The 15,911-nt window shown below is 41.7% G+C and overlaps 1 protein-coding gene across 11 annotated transcripts in view; it reads left to right on the forward strand.

Moving 5' to 3' along the window:
* akap13a (A-kinase anchoring protein 13a) overlaps positions 1 to 15,911 on the forward strand; it is a 140,503-nt gene that overhangs the window by 106,340 nt on the left and 18,252 nt on the right. For all 11 annotated transcript variants that reach the window (XM_008404818.2, XM_008404821.2, XM_008404828.2 and 8 more), the window contains 14 exons: positions 483 to 525; positions 737 to 848; positions 4,865 to 5,024; positions 6,634 to 6,701; positions 6,834 to 6,909; positions 8,967 to 9,117; positions 9,228 to 9,337; positions 10,277 to 10,423; positions 10,658 to 10,914; positions 11,072 to 11,197; positions 11,399 to 11,516; positions 13,372 to 13,620; positions 13,700 to 13,776; positions 15,290 to 15,471. In XM_008404818.2, coding sequence (XP_008403040.1) covers positions 483 to 525; positions 737 to 848; positions 4,865 to 5,024; positions 6,634 to 6,701; positions 6,834 to 6,909; positions 8,967 to 9,117; positions 9,228 to 9,337; positions 10,277 to 10,423; positions 10,658 to 10,914; positions 11,072 to 11,197; positions 11,399 to 11,516; positions 13,372 to 13,620; positions 13,700 to 13,776; positions 15,290 to 15,471 — 1,876 coding nt within the window. The remainder of the gene's footprint in view (positions 1 to 482; positions 526 to 736; positions 849 to 4,864; positions 5,025 to 6,633; positions 6,702 to 6,833; positions 6,910 to 8,966; positions 9,118 to 9,227; positions 9,338 to 10,276; positions 10,424 to 10,657; positions 10,915 to 11,071; positions 11,198 to 11,398; positions 11,517 to 13,371; positions 13,621 to 13,699; positions 13,777 to 15,289; positions 15,472 to 15,911) is intronic.

Genomic DNA, 15,911 nt, shown 5'->3' on the forward strand with positions numbered 1-15,911 from the left:
GCAGATGGCTAGAACCCTGTGTGACAATCTGAACCGTCAACAATGAATCTTCAATATTTAAAGTGTTTCGAATGTAGTTTTAAAGCCGCTCCTCTTCAGAGCAGCCGGAGAGCCGACGGCCCTTTGGGACCGAGTGTCGCTGAACTGAAAGGCAGACTGCCTGGAGCTCTCGGCCTCGGCCTCTCCATTAGCGCATTGCCCTCGCTCTGCAGGGGATCCTCAGGGCTAAGCAGCTCATTTTCAAGCATTAGAAATAGCTCAGTCCGTGTCCCGGCCAAATCCTCGCAGCCAGGACTTGACCCGACAACCTTCAGCTCCAGTGAATATAAAATGTTTTACTAGTGAGCCAGTATACTCAGCGAAAGGTCAATCCTGCTCTGTCCTGCTCATCGTTTTACCTGACATAACAAAAAAAAAAAAAATGATTTCAAATAATGAATAAAAAAGTTCTGCTCCTCACTTCCTGTCTTCTCTCCTTACAGGCGTGAGATTGTTTTCCAACCCCTCTGGGTCGGTAGCTTACAGGTCAGTTCACACACATTATGAACAAATCCTTCTTTAGGTTTTATTTTTTTATTTTTTGTCTACACCCACGACGGCCTTTATGGTTCCCGTAAAGAGGAGCCAAGGAGAAGCGGCCGGCTGGACCTTTATGGCGTTGTAAAGACGCGTCTTGAGTGAATGTGTGAGCCAGCATATCGCGCAGGCTGCAAAGTAACGCTGACCTGCGTTTCAGTATATCGGAGGAAGAGCCGGGGCCTCTGCGGAGCGACACGGAGGGCAGGAACACGACCAAAGTCAGCCGGACCTTCAGCTACCTCAAGAACAAGATGTACAAAAAGACACGGGTAAGCAAAATGACCGCCTCGCCACATGTGGAGGACCTATTTTCAGTGTGCGTGCGTGCGTGCGTGCGTGCGTGCGTGCGTGCGTGCGTGCGTGCGTGCGTGCGTGTGCGTGTGTGTGTGTGTGTGTGGGCGTGTGCGTGCGTGTGTGTGTGTTTGGGTAGACCGTAGCCACCTCTTCACACAAACATCCATTTTAAGCAAAGAGCGAGGGAGCGGCAGGTTGCTTTTCGGGCTCCGCTGCGGTGCGTCCACATTCACCCAGGGATCTGCTTCCTCTTCTGAACAGCTGGTGGTTACGTGTCGCGCTTCAGGGCTTGTAACTTCCTCCTGTTCACACTTCCCCAGCAGGCGCTGCTTTTGGAGTTCACTATTCATTTTGTGGTCCCAAATATACGAGTCTCTGAATGGAGAAGAGCTCTGGGTTACCTTTCTTTGCCTTGGGGAGAAATAACTTTCCAAGGTGTGATGAGTAACATTTTAGTCACACCACAGTCATAAACTGAACTGTATTTTATTGGGATTTTATGTGATGGAAAGACACAAAGTAGGACACAACTTGTCAGCTTCTGTCTCCGCAGATGTACAAAGATGTATAAAAATTCTTTGACCCCAGAGGATTGAATACATTTTCTTGTCACACTTTTCAGATTTTTATTTGTAACAAACTAAAACAGCAAAAAACAAAGTTGATAACCATTCCCTTTCACTTCACAAATATGCAGTACTTTGTTTTGGTCTATTTAGAAAACAGAAAATAATTCATTAAATCTGGAAATTGTAAACATCACAGAAAAAAAATTAAGATTTTGGGAATGTTTCACAGCAAACTAACTTTTTCTGTGATATAAAAACCATTTTAGATAAATAATAGTTTGCTTTAAAGAAGCCATCATAAAGAATTGTTAGTTTCATTTTAGACTCTTTAAACTGTGGAATGTTTTTGAGGAATTCAACATTTTTATTGACACATTTTAATATTTTCTAATCAGTAATCTTATTTTTTGGGGGGGTGGGAGGGGATCAAATACGTTTTGTTATATTTGTCCTGTTTCTCTCATCATTTCTCACACGGCTCTCATTGAATCACATAGGAGATGACAAACCATGGATGACCTCATGGTGTGTCCTTGTTACACAGACCGAAAATTATCAGCAAAGAGTTCATATCCTCAACAGGAAGTGGGGTTTCCTGCCTCTTACAATGCACACATTTGAGAACGATTCAATTATAAATAATTCTAACCCACATGATTCCTGTCACCCGTATCTCGGCGGCGCTGACGTCACCCGCGGGTTTGGATGTGGCATTCGAATGAATTCCGTCCAGATTGGTGTTCCTGTTGTGGAAAAAATAAAACCAGGCAGTTTTTAGCAATCGCTGCCTCCATGTTTCTGTAAAGCCGCTCGCCCCCCATGCACCGAGACGCCTACGGGTGAACAGGAAGTAAAACAGGAAGACAAAAACTTGCTGTAATGTTTTCCAACCTCTCAATTGCATTTTGCTGTTAAAGTGACAGGACCCCAAAAGGTGCCGCCTCAGCCTGTGGCTGGGATGAAAACAAATCATCCACAAACCAAAATTGTGCTTTAATTCCGTTTCAACTCGGTGCTGTTGTGACGATTATTGTGATGATTCTGCCAAACCCTGTTGTTGCTATGTCAACCATTCTCCTCTGGTTCAGTTGCGGTCAGTCTTTACCAGGTATAAAACCCTTAGAACCTCTCTCTGCTCTTCTGCACGAACACCGAAAGTGAGAACGTTGGTGGAAGAGGATGTAGTCGCTGCAGTCTGCAACAGCGTCTGCTCCGCGCCGACGGCTTGTTTTGCAGAAATAGCATCTCCTGCTGCGCGGCAGTCACTTCCTCTTTGCCCAAGTTCCTGATGGAGCCTCGGCTCTGCCGGCTGTAGACCGTGCCCCTTGGGCCGCAGACCAGGGATGTTGTACGGGAGGTTCTCGGGGAGCCGCGGCTTCTCGCTGAGAAGGAAAGGTTGCCTGGAGGTAGGCTGAGAGAACCGCTCTGTTTTTCCAGTCATATTGCAGTTAAAAAAAAAGAGAGAGAGAGAGAAAGTTTAGTGGCTGTCAGAAGATCATGTTTAAAGAGTTCTGTTCTGTGGCGGCTTGTCTTTTCTTCTTTATTTTCCAGTGAAGTCATAGTCTGTTAGACTTTCTTACACTAGAATGTCTCTTTGTTTTCAATCTGTGCTGTAGACGTCACAGGCTGTTATGCATCTTGAGGAGGTTTCTTGTAGCCAAAAACTTCTCGCATTCCCTCTTTTTTTATTAGATTTCTCTGCTTCAGCAAATAGATTTTTTTTTGTGTGGATTTTCTCATCAAAAAGGGGTTTCCAAATGATTTAAAGCTACCGTTTTTGGAAGTCATGGAAATCTGTGAGATCGTTTTAGTTCCAATCTGACAGTTGTTGTTGCAGGAAGTGAGACTTCAATGCAGTTGTGTTGCAACGGCTCTGAAACACACCGTGGCTCATTTAGCCTCTCTGGCATCTTTAAAAACCGAGCGAAAGTGAGCCCAGCTACGTTGGAGCTCTGTGGTCCTCGCAAACCGAGAGAGAGGCCTCAGGGCTGGCCCATTAAAAACAAGCTGGAAAACTCCATTTTCCCCATTTCCTCTGGGTTTGGGTGGAGGCTCTGTGATGCAAATCCAAAAGAATGAAGGCTCTGTTCTTTTCTACATCACTTTATGGGATTGTGATTCAGTTTTGGTGTGTGTGTGTGTGAATGGGGCTGCTTGAGGATGAGCTTGTCCATTAGAGGAGGGGAGCAGCAGAAAGAGGCGACCCTGTTGTGGAGAAGGTCAGAGACGTCTGGGAGGCTACATCAAAGCTCCTCGAATCCTCTGGATCTGTCTCCTCCTTGTTCACTCTTTCACTTTTTGTTAGATTTTTTTTGTTTTATTTTGTTTTGGTAGCATTTTGTGATAATCTCTAGGCCTGCCACCGTAACAGAATTTGCTGGACGATGAATTGTCCCGGAAGTTATTGCGATAAACCATGACATCGTTGTTTTTGAGACAATTTTCAAGTAACATGATGGTGATGGCTTTCTCAATGATCAATAAACTTTCATTTCTAATTAGCATATAAGAAGAAATTTTAAATATTCAAAATAAATAAGCAAAACAACAGAAACAACACATGTAGATAAAATTGTCCTTCAAAATAACAGCTCGTTAAGATCACGTCACCAGACTCAAGACGTTTTATATTCAGTTTTTGGTAGAAAGGGAGAAAAGAGAAGAAGAAAAAGATCAATCACGCAAATGGAAATTAGTGAGCTCATTTTAATTTGTCATGCGATTAATTGATTTATTGCTTATTGTGACAGACCCACTGCAGACGACACAGCCCATTGGACTTGCAGCTCTGAATGGACCACTGCACTGTACAGATGTTTATTGGAATTGATTTTTCTTCCTCTTTAAAATTTTGAGCCACTTTTAGCAGCTATATCATGACAAAACGTGAAAATGTGCGAGTACTTTTGCAAAGACCTATAAATATGACTTTTCAATTATTTATCTAACCCTAAATGATGACCAAGTAAAAAAAAAAATGTAATTGTCTATAACAGTAGTCATAGTTGTGTGCAGCGTATTTACATTTCCTAGATATTAAACACTGACACGTATAGAAGCAATTTACAAAAAAAAGCTATTTTAAAAGTTCTTTAATAAGACACTTTGTTGACTGCATAAAAATTGCATCACTTAATATCCATTCTCCCTCTCTACCAGCCTCTCCCCCTGCTGGGAAGCACATCAGAGTAATCATGTTGCTCCGTGGGGTTTAGATTGAAATTTAACATAAGCCACCGGCCGACCAGTGAAACATTTTGTCAGCGTCTGGCGCGCGAGTCCTCTCCGGGCGCAACCAGGTCTTCACTTGGAGTCTCACTCTTCCCTCAAATTTCCAATTTGCCGGTGAAAGTGTTCCCAGTTAATTGTGGAAGCGAAGTCAGAGATGAGTCAAGTTAACTCCAGCAACTTTTCTCCCTCAGGAAAAAGACAGAGACAAAAGGGACAAAGACAAAGAAAGCAAGGAGAAGGACAAGAAGGCCGTGAATGGACACATTTTCACGCCTGTCAGCTCGAACCAGTCCCTCCAGTGCTCCCTGTGCAATAAAGCTTTTAATGGAAAAGAGGCATTCTGTTGTACATGTAAGTACCTTTTTCTGTCTGTTTTGCTGATTTAATGACGTGATGTTTTTTGTTTTTTTGTGATGTCAGCCTTGTGCTGTTTATTGCTGCAAATCTTTGATCTGTTCAGGAATCCGATTCTATTTTCTGAATTAACTGTTTCAACACTAAGAAGTCCCACTATTCCCAGTCCGCAACTGAGTTTTGTTTAAAAAATCTGTTGAAACAAAACTGATTTTTGTTTCAACTGATAGTGCTTCAGTTCAACTAGTTAGTTGCTGTTGCCCTCTACTTAGCTATCTGCACTGTATCGTCATTAAATGTGCAGTAGAAAAAACCAGCCGTACAGTGACCCGGTCCTCATCGTTAAATCCTGTCCACAACGCCAAACGACTGATATAACGACGCTATTGCCATCTGTGTTCGTATCGCTGGACAAAACTATCATCAGCGTAACATGTTGCTCCGTTTGTCTTATGGTGGTCATTCTTAGCATCCTTCTTGCATCTCATTGTTGTGCTTGGCCAAATCGCTGCTGTAGCTGCACACTCGTCTCCTGGAGGACAACTTCAGAACCGGCCCCATCAGAGTGTCGGCACAGAAAACAAAGCCATTTTTAATTTTGCTTTTCACTGGAGAACCAGAAGAGGATGTAGCTTATTGCACAAGTGGGATGGGGGCAGGGGGGAGGGAAAGCAAAAAAGCTCAAAAGGAGAAACGAGCTCTGCGATGGATTACAGCCATCTTCTGAATGGTCACATTCTGTCTCAGATACTCGGCTGACAAGAAACAGCCCTTTTTGTTTTGCATGCAGTCTGCTGCAGAGCCTTGTGAGGCGGATTTTTTTTAGGAGGTTTATACTCGCAGATGTCTGGCTGGTTTCCATCCAGCAGACAAATACAGTGTTTCTTTGTCTCCTGTTTTCTGGATCTACTTAGACGTCCACATAAAAAAACAAGAAAACACCCAATAATGTAAGTTAGAAAAGGAGCAATCAAAAACCAGCCACCGATGGCGTCGTTGCCTTTCTTTTACTTACACGTCTTTATTATCTTCTCACCCTCAGTGAGAGCATTTGTTTACTGATGTAATCCTAAGAGCGGAAACGTTGCACGCGCCCCTGCGAGGATGACGACGCTCCTGCAGGGGGGTGAGGGGGGTGGGTTAAGTTGCGCAACACCTCTGATGAAGTCTTCAGTGGAAACGCTTCGGTGTGAAAATTAGCGGGACTGGCAGACCAATCAGAAGCACGAGTTCCCCAAAAAACACAGGCAAAAGTGACTGAACTGGATCAGGTTACGCTGGCAGGGCTTATTTTAGCAGCCATGAATTATGACTTTTGTGACTAAATGATGGATATGGGAATGTTTACATAATTGAGATTTTCCCATGCAGTGTAGTATACATGTGTGTGCGTCAAAGCCTATCCTTTTTTTTTTTCTTTTTCCAAGAGCAGTATTGCCCCTCAGTTGCATCACACACACCGCTCCAGTCTGGCTTTCATTAGCGGGCTGGTGGAGTTTCCTGGCTGACTGTGAAAACCAGTCAGAATTTCTTGCTCCCATTTCCCCCCCCTCCTCCCTACACACACGCACCATCGCCAAGCTCACTATGTTGCTTTTCTTTCCAGACTGTAATGCATCCGTCCACAAGGGCTGCAGGGACAGCATGTCTGTTTGTGCCAACGTGAAGATGAAGGTAAAACTTTTTTTTCCCTGCCGGTTCTCCTCCACTGACCCTATAGCGTTCTGTTGTCCTGCAGCCAAAATCGATTTTTTTCTTCTTTTTCCCTTTCGTTTCCATGCTTTTATCCCCCGTTTCTCTGTTTAGTTGCCCAAACAGCAGTTTACAGTGCCAGATTCCAGCGCTCCGTGCTCTGTTCCTGGCGTCACAATGAGGAACAAAGGTGAGTGTCAAACTAAACTGGACTTGAATGAATAATCATCGCCGTCAGTTATGGGTTTCTTTTTTTTGCACAGTGCAAAGTTGGCGGAGAATCCTATACGTTTCTAATAAAGGGAAATAACGTAATAGCAGAAGTGAGCTTTAGCACTTTCATTTAGCTCTTTTGTTTGCACTGCGCTTCTGATGTTTCTGATATACTTCCACAAAAGCAGGATATGAGCTTTGCACACATTTCTGGGAAATTTTTTCTTCTGATTTTTCTTTCACATTCATTTTTGCTATATTGAATGTATGTTTTCTTATGCATCAGCATTATAAATGGGCACCATTGATATAAAACTCCTACCTGGAAAAAAATAGTAAATATCAAAGTATTTGCGCAAAAATGTAAAACAAAATCTAATCAGATATTTCTTCTATGCTTTATTATTTCAACAATTATACACCTGTTCCTAAGATTACAACCATGTAATAATTATTTTTTTTGTTTTGTTTTTATTGATTATCCATGTCTTTTTATGACTTGAAATATTGAAATAAGTGAGGCAAAGGTTTGCTGTTGGACTTTGTTGTGTTGCAGTGTGAGGTTGAAAACGCAGAGATGAGCCACACAATGCAGATCAGCTGAGGCTTCTGAACTTCAGCTCTCAATATCCTGTCCACATTTTATGGCATCAAAAGTCTGAAATAGTTGTTGATATTTTGTCACATTACAACCTCAAACTTCTGTGTATTTTATTGGGATTTTCTGTCAGCACAAAGTAATGCAGATTTGTGAAGTAGAAGAAAAATAATTGCTTTTAAAATATTTTCATGCAGAAAAAGAAAGTCAGAAAAGTTTGCTTGTTTGTTCTGATACAACAAGTCAATAGGACCAGTAGGACCAGCACCTTATGTCTTTTCAGATACGTTTATGTCTCCTTTGCACATCTTGGCTGAAATTTGTGTCAGTTCTTTGCAAAATTGCTAAATCTGAGTCAAACTTGATGATATACAGTTTTACCCAATATATTAGAATTTAGCTGCAAACACGACTCATTCAACAGATTAAATGTACCTTTTGAAAATAACATTTAGAGAGATAGTAAACACATTCTTCATTAGGTCTACATTTCAGTATAGAAATTGATCTATTTTTGTTGGTCTGATATAACTTTCAGACAATTATGATGTGTAACCATGGCAGCCAAGTATTGTTTTCCCAACTGGGATCAGCTGATTAGCATCTAAAAAGCTCACATAATACCTGAACTTTGACCCCAAATCCCCAAGCAGTTGAAAAGGCAGGCCTCATGGATGCAGAGAGAGAAGGAGGAAGTTCAAACCATCTCTGTCCCACACAGCAAATAAAAGTCTTTAGTCAGAGGCTTCCTCAGAATCGTTGCAAGACTGACTGCTACCGGAGATCCTTCCTGCCCACAGCATCACCATCCACAGCGACTCTCTGTAGATTCTCGGATGGTACGAGTTACGACGACATTTAATTTCCCTTTGGGATGTTTTAAAATCAGACGAATTGAATATCAAGTGTTTCACTTAGGCACAAAATTACTGAAATAAATGGACGTGTCACTAGTATTCTAATTAATTCGTTACAACAGAATATATTTTGTGCTGAATTGCTGCTTAAGAATAAGAACATGCTTGACCTGTAGGCTTTTAAACAAGGCAGTTTGTTTAAAGATGGACTATGTTGACTCATTAGACGGCAAAGTGATATTTTACAGGAGTGTGTTTACTTCCTTTGTAAACAGCATTGGCTGAGTCACCGCCCACGCTTCTTGAACCTCTTAACCGAAAATGTTGAGATTTTTTTGTGTGTGTGTTGGTTGCCTTTTTTCCTAACAGCTATGAGCTGCAACGTTGCAACAGTAGGAAGTGTGCTTTCTGCATGCACGTTATAAAAACAAAGCGTCGCTGATCAAAGATGCAGTAAGATGTGAACGATGAGTTTTAGCCCGATTTTTATAAAGCCGCGTCAGGTAAAGAATTAGACGTGTTAGACGCTGTTTCAGTTTTTTCAGGGTCTGACTGTGATTGTGACGGTTTGTCCTCCAGCTGGTGGGACAAGGGACCGTCCCAGGTCAGCCATCTTGATCCCTGAAGACAATCTTCCCCTGATGATGCCAGGATCACGGAGACACACCAGCATCATGACGTTCCCTGGAAACAATCTGTCAAAGAGCCTCTCGATTAGCAACATCGCAGGGTGAGCCGCTGTCCGTCGTCTGAAGAAAATATTCACATTTAGGCAGAATGATGATGCAGATCTACTTTTTGTTTTTGTTTTTTCTAACCTTTGATAATTTCCCCTTTCAGCCCATTTGATGACATGCCCATCAAAGGCCTGCGCTACCTTTCTCAGTCCACAGACTCACTCAACAGAACCAACCAGGTCACAGAATCCATGGAGTCGCTCACTGATGAAGGTCAACACACACATGCACACACACACCTTTTTCTCTCCCTTTCTAATCTTTCTGAAATAAACAAACCCAATTAAGCCCAACATTTTGACATAAACCAGATTCGGGCGAGGGGTGCTGAATGTTTGAACTGTATTTCAAATTACCGTATTTTACGGACTATGAAGTCGCACTTTTTTTCATAGTTTGTCTAGTTTTACATCTCGCAGTCAGAAGTGATTTACATGCATTTTTTTTTCTTCGTCTTTTTGTCACTTTTTTTCACTAAAGCAACTTATCTGGAGCGCCATACAGTCCGCAAAATACAGTAGTTATATCTGGATCACGATGCACCCAATGGCACATTTCTTTGCTAGTTTACGTGCAATCAATGAATGATCAAAAATCGAGTTTAGATACATTAAGTTGATTTCTTTCTCACTAGTGTGTATTTAGGTTTGTATTTTGTCCCACTTTATTTATAATGACTTAACACAGTTATCTGTTAACGAGACAGGTCACATTTATTTACGTTGTAGAGATCAGCATGAACTTTTTCTTAAAAGGAGTGTCCCATTTATCTGTGGCACACTTTAACCACCACATGAATTAAGTACCAAGAGCCGGGGGTGGGTGGAGGTGGTTAAGACTAGGGGTTCCCCTTTTCTTTGCCCTGAACGTCCTGAAGCTCTTTAGTTTGGATAATATCTGCAGAATTGAGACCATCACTGTGTTTTTTTATAAGATACTTCTAGTATATTTGCATTTTATCAGGAGACAATGTTAGAATTTGTCACATAAAATACAGTAATGTTAATGTTTTTTCCTTTTGTTTTTGTTTTATAATGACTTAAACGGAAGAAAATATTATTACGTGTGAATAACTTAAACTTTAGTCTTGTTAGCGATCAGTAGAAGAAGTGAGAGGGAATGTCTTGAATGGAAGCTGTGCTCCTTGTTCAGGGACGGAGATGATGGACGCGCAGCTCCTTGGGGAGTTCGAGGCGAACGCCAAAGAGTTCGAAGCAGACTCGTGGAGTCTGTGTGTGGAGCAGCAGTACCTGCAGCAGCAGAACAAAGAGCTGGTCAAGAGACAAGACGTCATCTACGGTATGACAAAACACATCAGGGATTCTTCTGGGATTTTTTAAACAGTGCTGTTGGACTGTCCATGACACGACTGTCATTCCAAACTGAATGTTTTTTGAAAAGCATTTTATTCACACTGTACAATTGAAATTACAACTCTGTTGTAGTAATCTAGTGGTACAGTTTGCAGTTTGCATACGCCTGTAGGTCTGCGGAGGCTCCTTCATTAAGAATGTCTCGTTTTACTTTGCGCAGAACTGATGCAGACCGAGATGCATCACATCCGGACGTTGCGCATCATGTCGGAGGTGTACAGCAAAGGCCTGCAGAAGGAGGTGCCGCTGGACCAGCACGCGGTGGAGAAGATGTTTCCGGCACTGGATGACCTCCTGGACCTCCACTCACAGCTCCTCCAGCGCCTCCTGGACCGAAAGAAGGAGAGCCAGCTGGAGGGGGGAGGTTCGGAGGGCGGCTTTGTCATCAGCAGGATAGGAGACATTCTGGTCAGCCAGGTCAGAGCAGCCACGGTTTACACCTCATTTTGCTCTGACTTGAATGAAAGTTTTAAAGCTTCAATTCCTTTTTTCTTTTCTTTTTTTTTTTGTTATTATTTTCCATGTCACTGTGAGTTTTTGCATATACAATTTTTTATCCCCTCTCTGCTCTTAGTTCTCGGAATCCAACGGCGAAAGTATGAAGAGGGTTTACGGGAAATTCTGCAGCCGCCACAACGAAGCCGTCAACGTCTACAAGGACCTTATGAACAAGAACAAAAACTTTAAAACCTTCATCAAAGTGAGAATGAGAGTTTTATTCACATGTTTTACACAGCAGTTGTTTCTCTTCACGTCTTCAGGCTGACGATGTGTTTCATTTGAACCTTTCTGCTAATCTGCAGCCTTTCTCTCTCCGTCTCTGTTGTTTTTGTGAAGCCCTGTCACTAGTTGTGTGGACGCGCTTCTCTAAAAGCACCTCTTGTTCTTTGTTTTCTCCCAGAAAAAGAGAAGTAGCAACACTGTGCGGAGGCTTGATATTCCAGAATGCATCCTGCTGGTGACCCAGCGGATCACAAAGTACCCTGTGCTGATCCAGAGAATGCTGTCGCACACTAAAGGTGGGTCACATGTCAGCCTCATTTAACCTTCGTTACGTTATTTCTTGCTGGTGTGTGAAACAGCAGGAGGATCTAAAGTCATCGATTTAAATATAGAGATGCACTGATCAACGATCTTCCTGAGAGATTCAGATCAAAACACTTAAAAGATTTTAAAAACAGATTTAAAAGAGGTAGAACTTCAGAAAATGTTTAATTTATCAAAGCGTAAGCATTGCTAATTTTTGTCAAATTTGTATGCGTTAGCATAGACACTGTTGGTTGACAGCACAAAGATGGCTACAGTTTTAATACATGTAATGAAATGGACATCAACACTTTCAGTATTTAATTTGCCAGCCACTGATCAGAACTGAAAAATTTAAATGTGGAGCAAGTAAAATGTCAAAGAAAACAATAATTAAGAAGAAAATGACAAAAATAAAACCAAAATTTTTATCTCCAGTTTTAAAAATGAGTAGGAAGAAGTCAAAGCTTACTAAATAGCCTCATCCAAATAGATACATATTTTCACATCTAATTGATTAATTGATCGATGGATCTCGCATTTTTTTTTGCTTTTATGTCACGATGTGGATTTTTCTTTAATTGTATTTTTTTAAGTTGTTGTCATGATCAATGGTGCTGCCATCACTGTTTCTAAATGAGTAACTCATTTTGATATGATGGTTGAGAAATGATTCTGTTTACAGGAAGATTGAATAATAGGTCGATACAACTTGTCAAAGCAGGTATGCTAAATATTTGTGATGATTAATATAGATATTTAACCCCGACACAAGCTTCGCCTGAATTGCATAAATGTTATTAGATACTTTGTACGACTCCTGCCTTTTTAGTGTACACCAGTACGTCACCTGGTTTGGGAACGAACAGAAAGGTGCTTTTTTTTTTGTAAATGTGATTTATGTGAGCCCATTTATTCTGCAAGGGGAGAAAAAGGCAGTAGTTGTTTGTTCGTCATTTTTCGAGTGTTGGATCAAGCAGAACTCTGAAGAGCCGAAACATTTCACACCGTATTTCTATCTGATTTAAACGAGTTCTCGTCGGTCGGCCTCCTACTGTGTACGTTCTCTCTAATCCTTCCCTGGAGCCTCTTTACGCTTCCATGTGGGATGGTGGAGCTCTGACTTTAATCCCCAAGGTGATTTAAGCAGACTCCGTTTTTTTTTTTTTTTGACAACTCTTGTATATATTGAAAAGAAGCAGCAGAGTATCCTCGAAGATTATTTTCTTTTCCCTCTGCTTCCCTCTGCAAGTACAAAAAAAAACAGCAGGAGAAAAATCTGCTAAATATAGGTCAAGTTGTTACTTATTGTGTCCAAAGCTATGAGCTCAAAGGAGAGCGCGTGATGTTGCAAATGTTGACTTTGGATTTTTTTTTTTTTACTCCTCATTATGCAGAAATATAACAGCTTCACAAACTGTAAGGTGAAAGTGCAGATAACACCAGGAGCTTTCAAAAGTATTTATACTAGTTGAACATGTTTATATTGTTTCACATTGAAATGAATTATGTTGGGATTTTCGGTAGCACTTAATATGAAGGGGTGAGCAAAAGACTGACATGACACTGTTGTAAACACGACACTGTTATAAACATGAATCAGTCTTCTTTAATGCTTATGACTGTTTTCATGTAGTGACATTTGGTCAATAATGAAATTTTTAATGAATGCAAAGATGCATCAAAGTGTCATTATTATAGAATAATGTGCTAAATTGAATGGACCTTTATTGCAACTTTGCATTAATCCTTAAATAATGACACTTTTAGTCATCAAATATGCATCACTGTAAATTCCACTAAAAGCTGAAGTGGGGTCTGAACACGTTGGCCGCCTCCCCTTCGCAGACACGGACGAGGACTACGTCGACCTGAGCGAGGCCATCCGGTTGGTGAAGGAGGTGATTGCCGCCGTGGACAGCAAGGTGAACGAGCACGAAAAGAAGCGGCGCCTGAAGGAGTTCCACAGCCGCATGGACAACAAGTCCATCATGATTCTGAAAAGCGGCCAGTTCTTCGCCAGGGAGGACCTGCTGAGGCGGAAGCTGATCCACGACGGAGCGCTGCAGCTGAAGAACACACAGGGAAGACTGAAAGGTGAGCATACAGACAGTCATCTTTTTTTTGTCATCACCAATAAGATATGTGAACGGTTTATGTCCTGTTGGTCTTCCAGACGTTCAAGCTCTCCTGCTATCGGACGTTTTGGTCTTCCTTCAAGAGAAGGACCAGAAATACGTCTTTGCCATGATGGTAGGTTCTTACTGTCGCCTTCTTGCATCTTTTTTTTTCTTTTTCTCTCTTTCCCCCCTCCTCTCCCCGCTCTCCCTCCAGTAATAAACATCAGATGCTGTCATACTTTCTCGATGCCGTGTTCTTGCTGTTAGCAGTAGCTACCCCTGTTTGTTTCTCCCAGCGAACAGAGGAGCGTCCGCCTCCTGCTCACACGCTAGCTTGAACCTCATAAAGTCGATGCGGCTCCGGGCTCCTGACCCAGCTGCGATAAATCATCCGGGGTTTTCAGCTGGGGCTCGTCCCATGTTTACAGGACTCCCAGCTTCGTGCCGTGGCACGTGCTTTTCTGTCGCACATTAGAGGGATGAAAACAGAGACTGATAATCCCATCCGTCAGTAAAGCTAGGGAGAGCTGGAGTCAGGTGGGGCGGGGTGATGATGGCGCTGAGAGGAAACCATCCTGAATGAGTGGCAGTTAGTAGAGCAGGGTTTCAGGTATGGACTGAAGAATTAGGAGCTGTTTTAAAAAGTCGATAAGAGTCGCAGAGTGAAGGTAATGAATCCTGGAGGTCTTCCCACACTTAAGCAACCAAAAAGTTTTACATGATTCTGCAAACAGAAGAAAATTCTCTGAAGTTTTAGACTTTAAAGCAAGTACTAACTTGATCATCTGTGTTTGAACAGAACATTTTTTTTATCTACTAAACAACCAACTCGTAAAGTTAGCTGTGGTAAATCGTAGCGTTTATACTTTTTTACAATACACTAGAGCTTAAACAATTAATCAGATTAATCGTGATGAATCAATTACTCAAATAATTGTCAACTAATTTAGTAATAAATTAAGCATTGGAATGAACACTCAACATCATTAAATCTATGCGTCTATATATCTAGATATATCTATGTATATACCTACGGACAGCTCTGGAAAGAATGAGGAACCCACTGCACTGAACTCCATTGAAAACCTCGTTGTTATTCCACCAAATATTGATTTCTGAGTTAAAACATTAGTATTGTTATTTCTAACTTTTTCTTTGCATTACTTGAGGTCTGAAAGTGCTGCAACTTTTTCACTATTTTGACCATTTCTCATTTTCTGCAAATAAATACTAAATTTTTCCTTGGAATTTTGGAGACATGTTGTCAGTAGTTCATAGAATAAAAAGAACAATGTTCATTTTCCTCAAACAAGAACTGATCATTTATATATATATATATATATATATATATATATATATATATATATATATATATATATATATACTCTTGACCTTTCTCTTTCCTCTTTGCTTCACTTGTTTTTCCTGTACAAATAATTAACCCCCTCCCCTATTGTCTTTCCTTGGTGCTTTTCCCATCCTCTCTCCCTTGACCCTCCCACTCCCTCCTTTCTTTCTTTCCTTTTTTTTTCCCCACTCTCCTCCCACGCTGGCTTCATCAAACCCTCCCTGTTTTTTTTTTTTTGTTGTTGTTGTTTTCCGTTTTCCCTTTTCTCTTTTTCTCATCCCCCCTTGTCTCCCTGAAGGACCAGCGCTCCACGGTCATCTCCCTCCAGAAGCTGATCGTCCGGGAAGTCGCCAACAAGGAGCGCGGCCTCTTCCTCATCACGGCGGGCACCGAGAAGCCGGAGATGATGGAGGTGTTGGCCAGCTCCAAGGAGGAACGCAACACCTGGATGCAGCTCATCCAGACCGCCATGCAGTCCATGTGAGTGGGATTCATTTAGATTTTATGCGGTGGCTTGTTTTTATTTTTTTTTGTATCCCACCATCCAACTTCTATTTAAAGCTTATTTTTCTCTTCTCAAAACGTATCTTAATCTTCTCTTTATACTTCTATTTGTAACTCTGCTGTGAACAAGCTCAGGTTTGCCCTCTCCTCTGCGGTATAAAGCCAGGGTTAGACTTTTTTCCAGTATTTTTTTGTGTGCTTTTTTTCATGATAATGCACGTGAAGTTGGGACAAAGCACTATGCTGCCAGGAGGATTAGCTGCTCTCTACCTGGGGATGGGATGTACTCTGGGTCCATCTAATGCTGGATTGGCTGCGAGGGCAAGCTCTCTTATAAGCAGAGGATTATTCGAATGCAGCCAGTGGTGGGGGCTTGGGTGGGTGAAGGGACGAGGGGAGAAGAAGGAAGAGATTTA

Source organism: Poecilia reticulata, chromosome 3, assembly GCF_904066995.2.
Source record: "Poecilia reticulata chromosome 3, P_reticulata-male-v2, whole genome shotgun sequence".
NCBI classification, from domain to species: domain Eukaryota; kingdom Metazoa; phylum Chordata; class Actinopteri; order Cyprinodontiformes; family Poeciliidae; genus Poecilia; species Poecilia reticulata.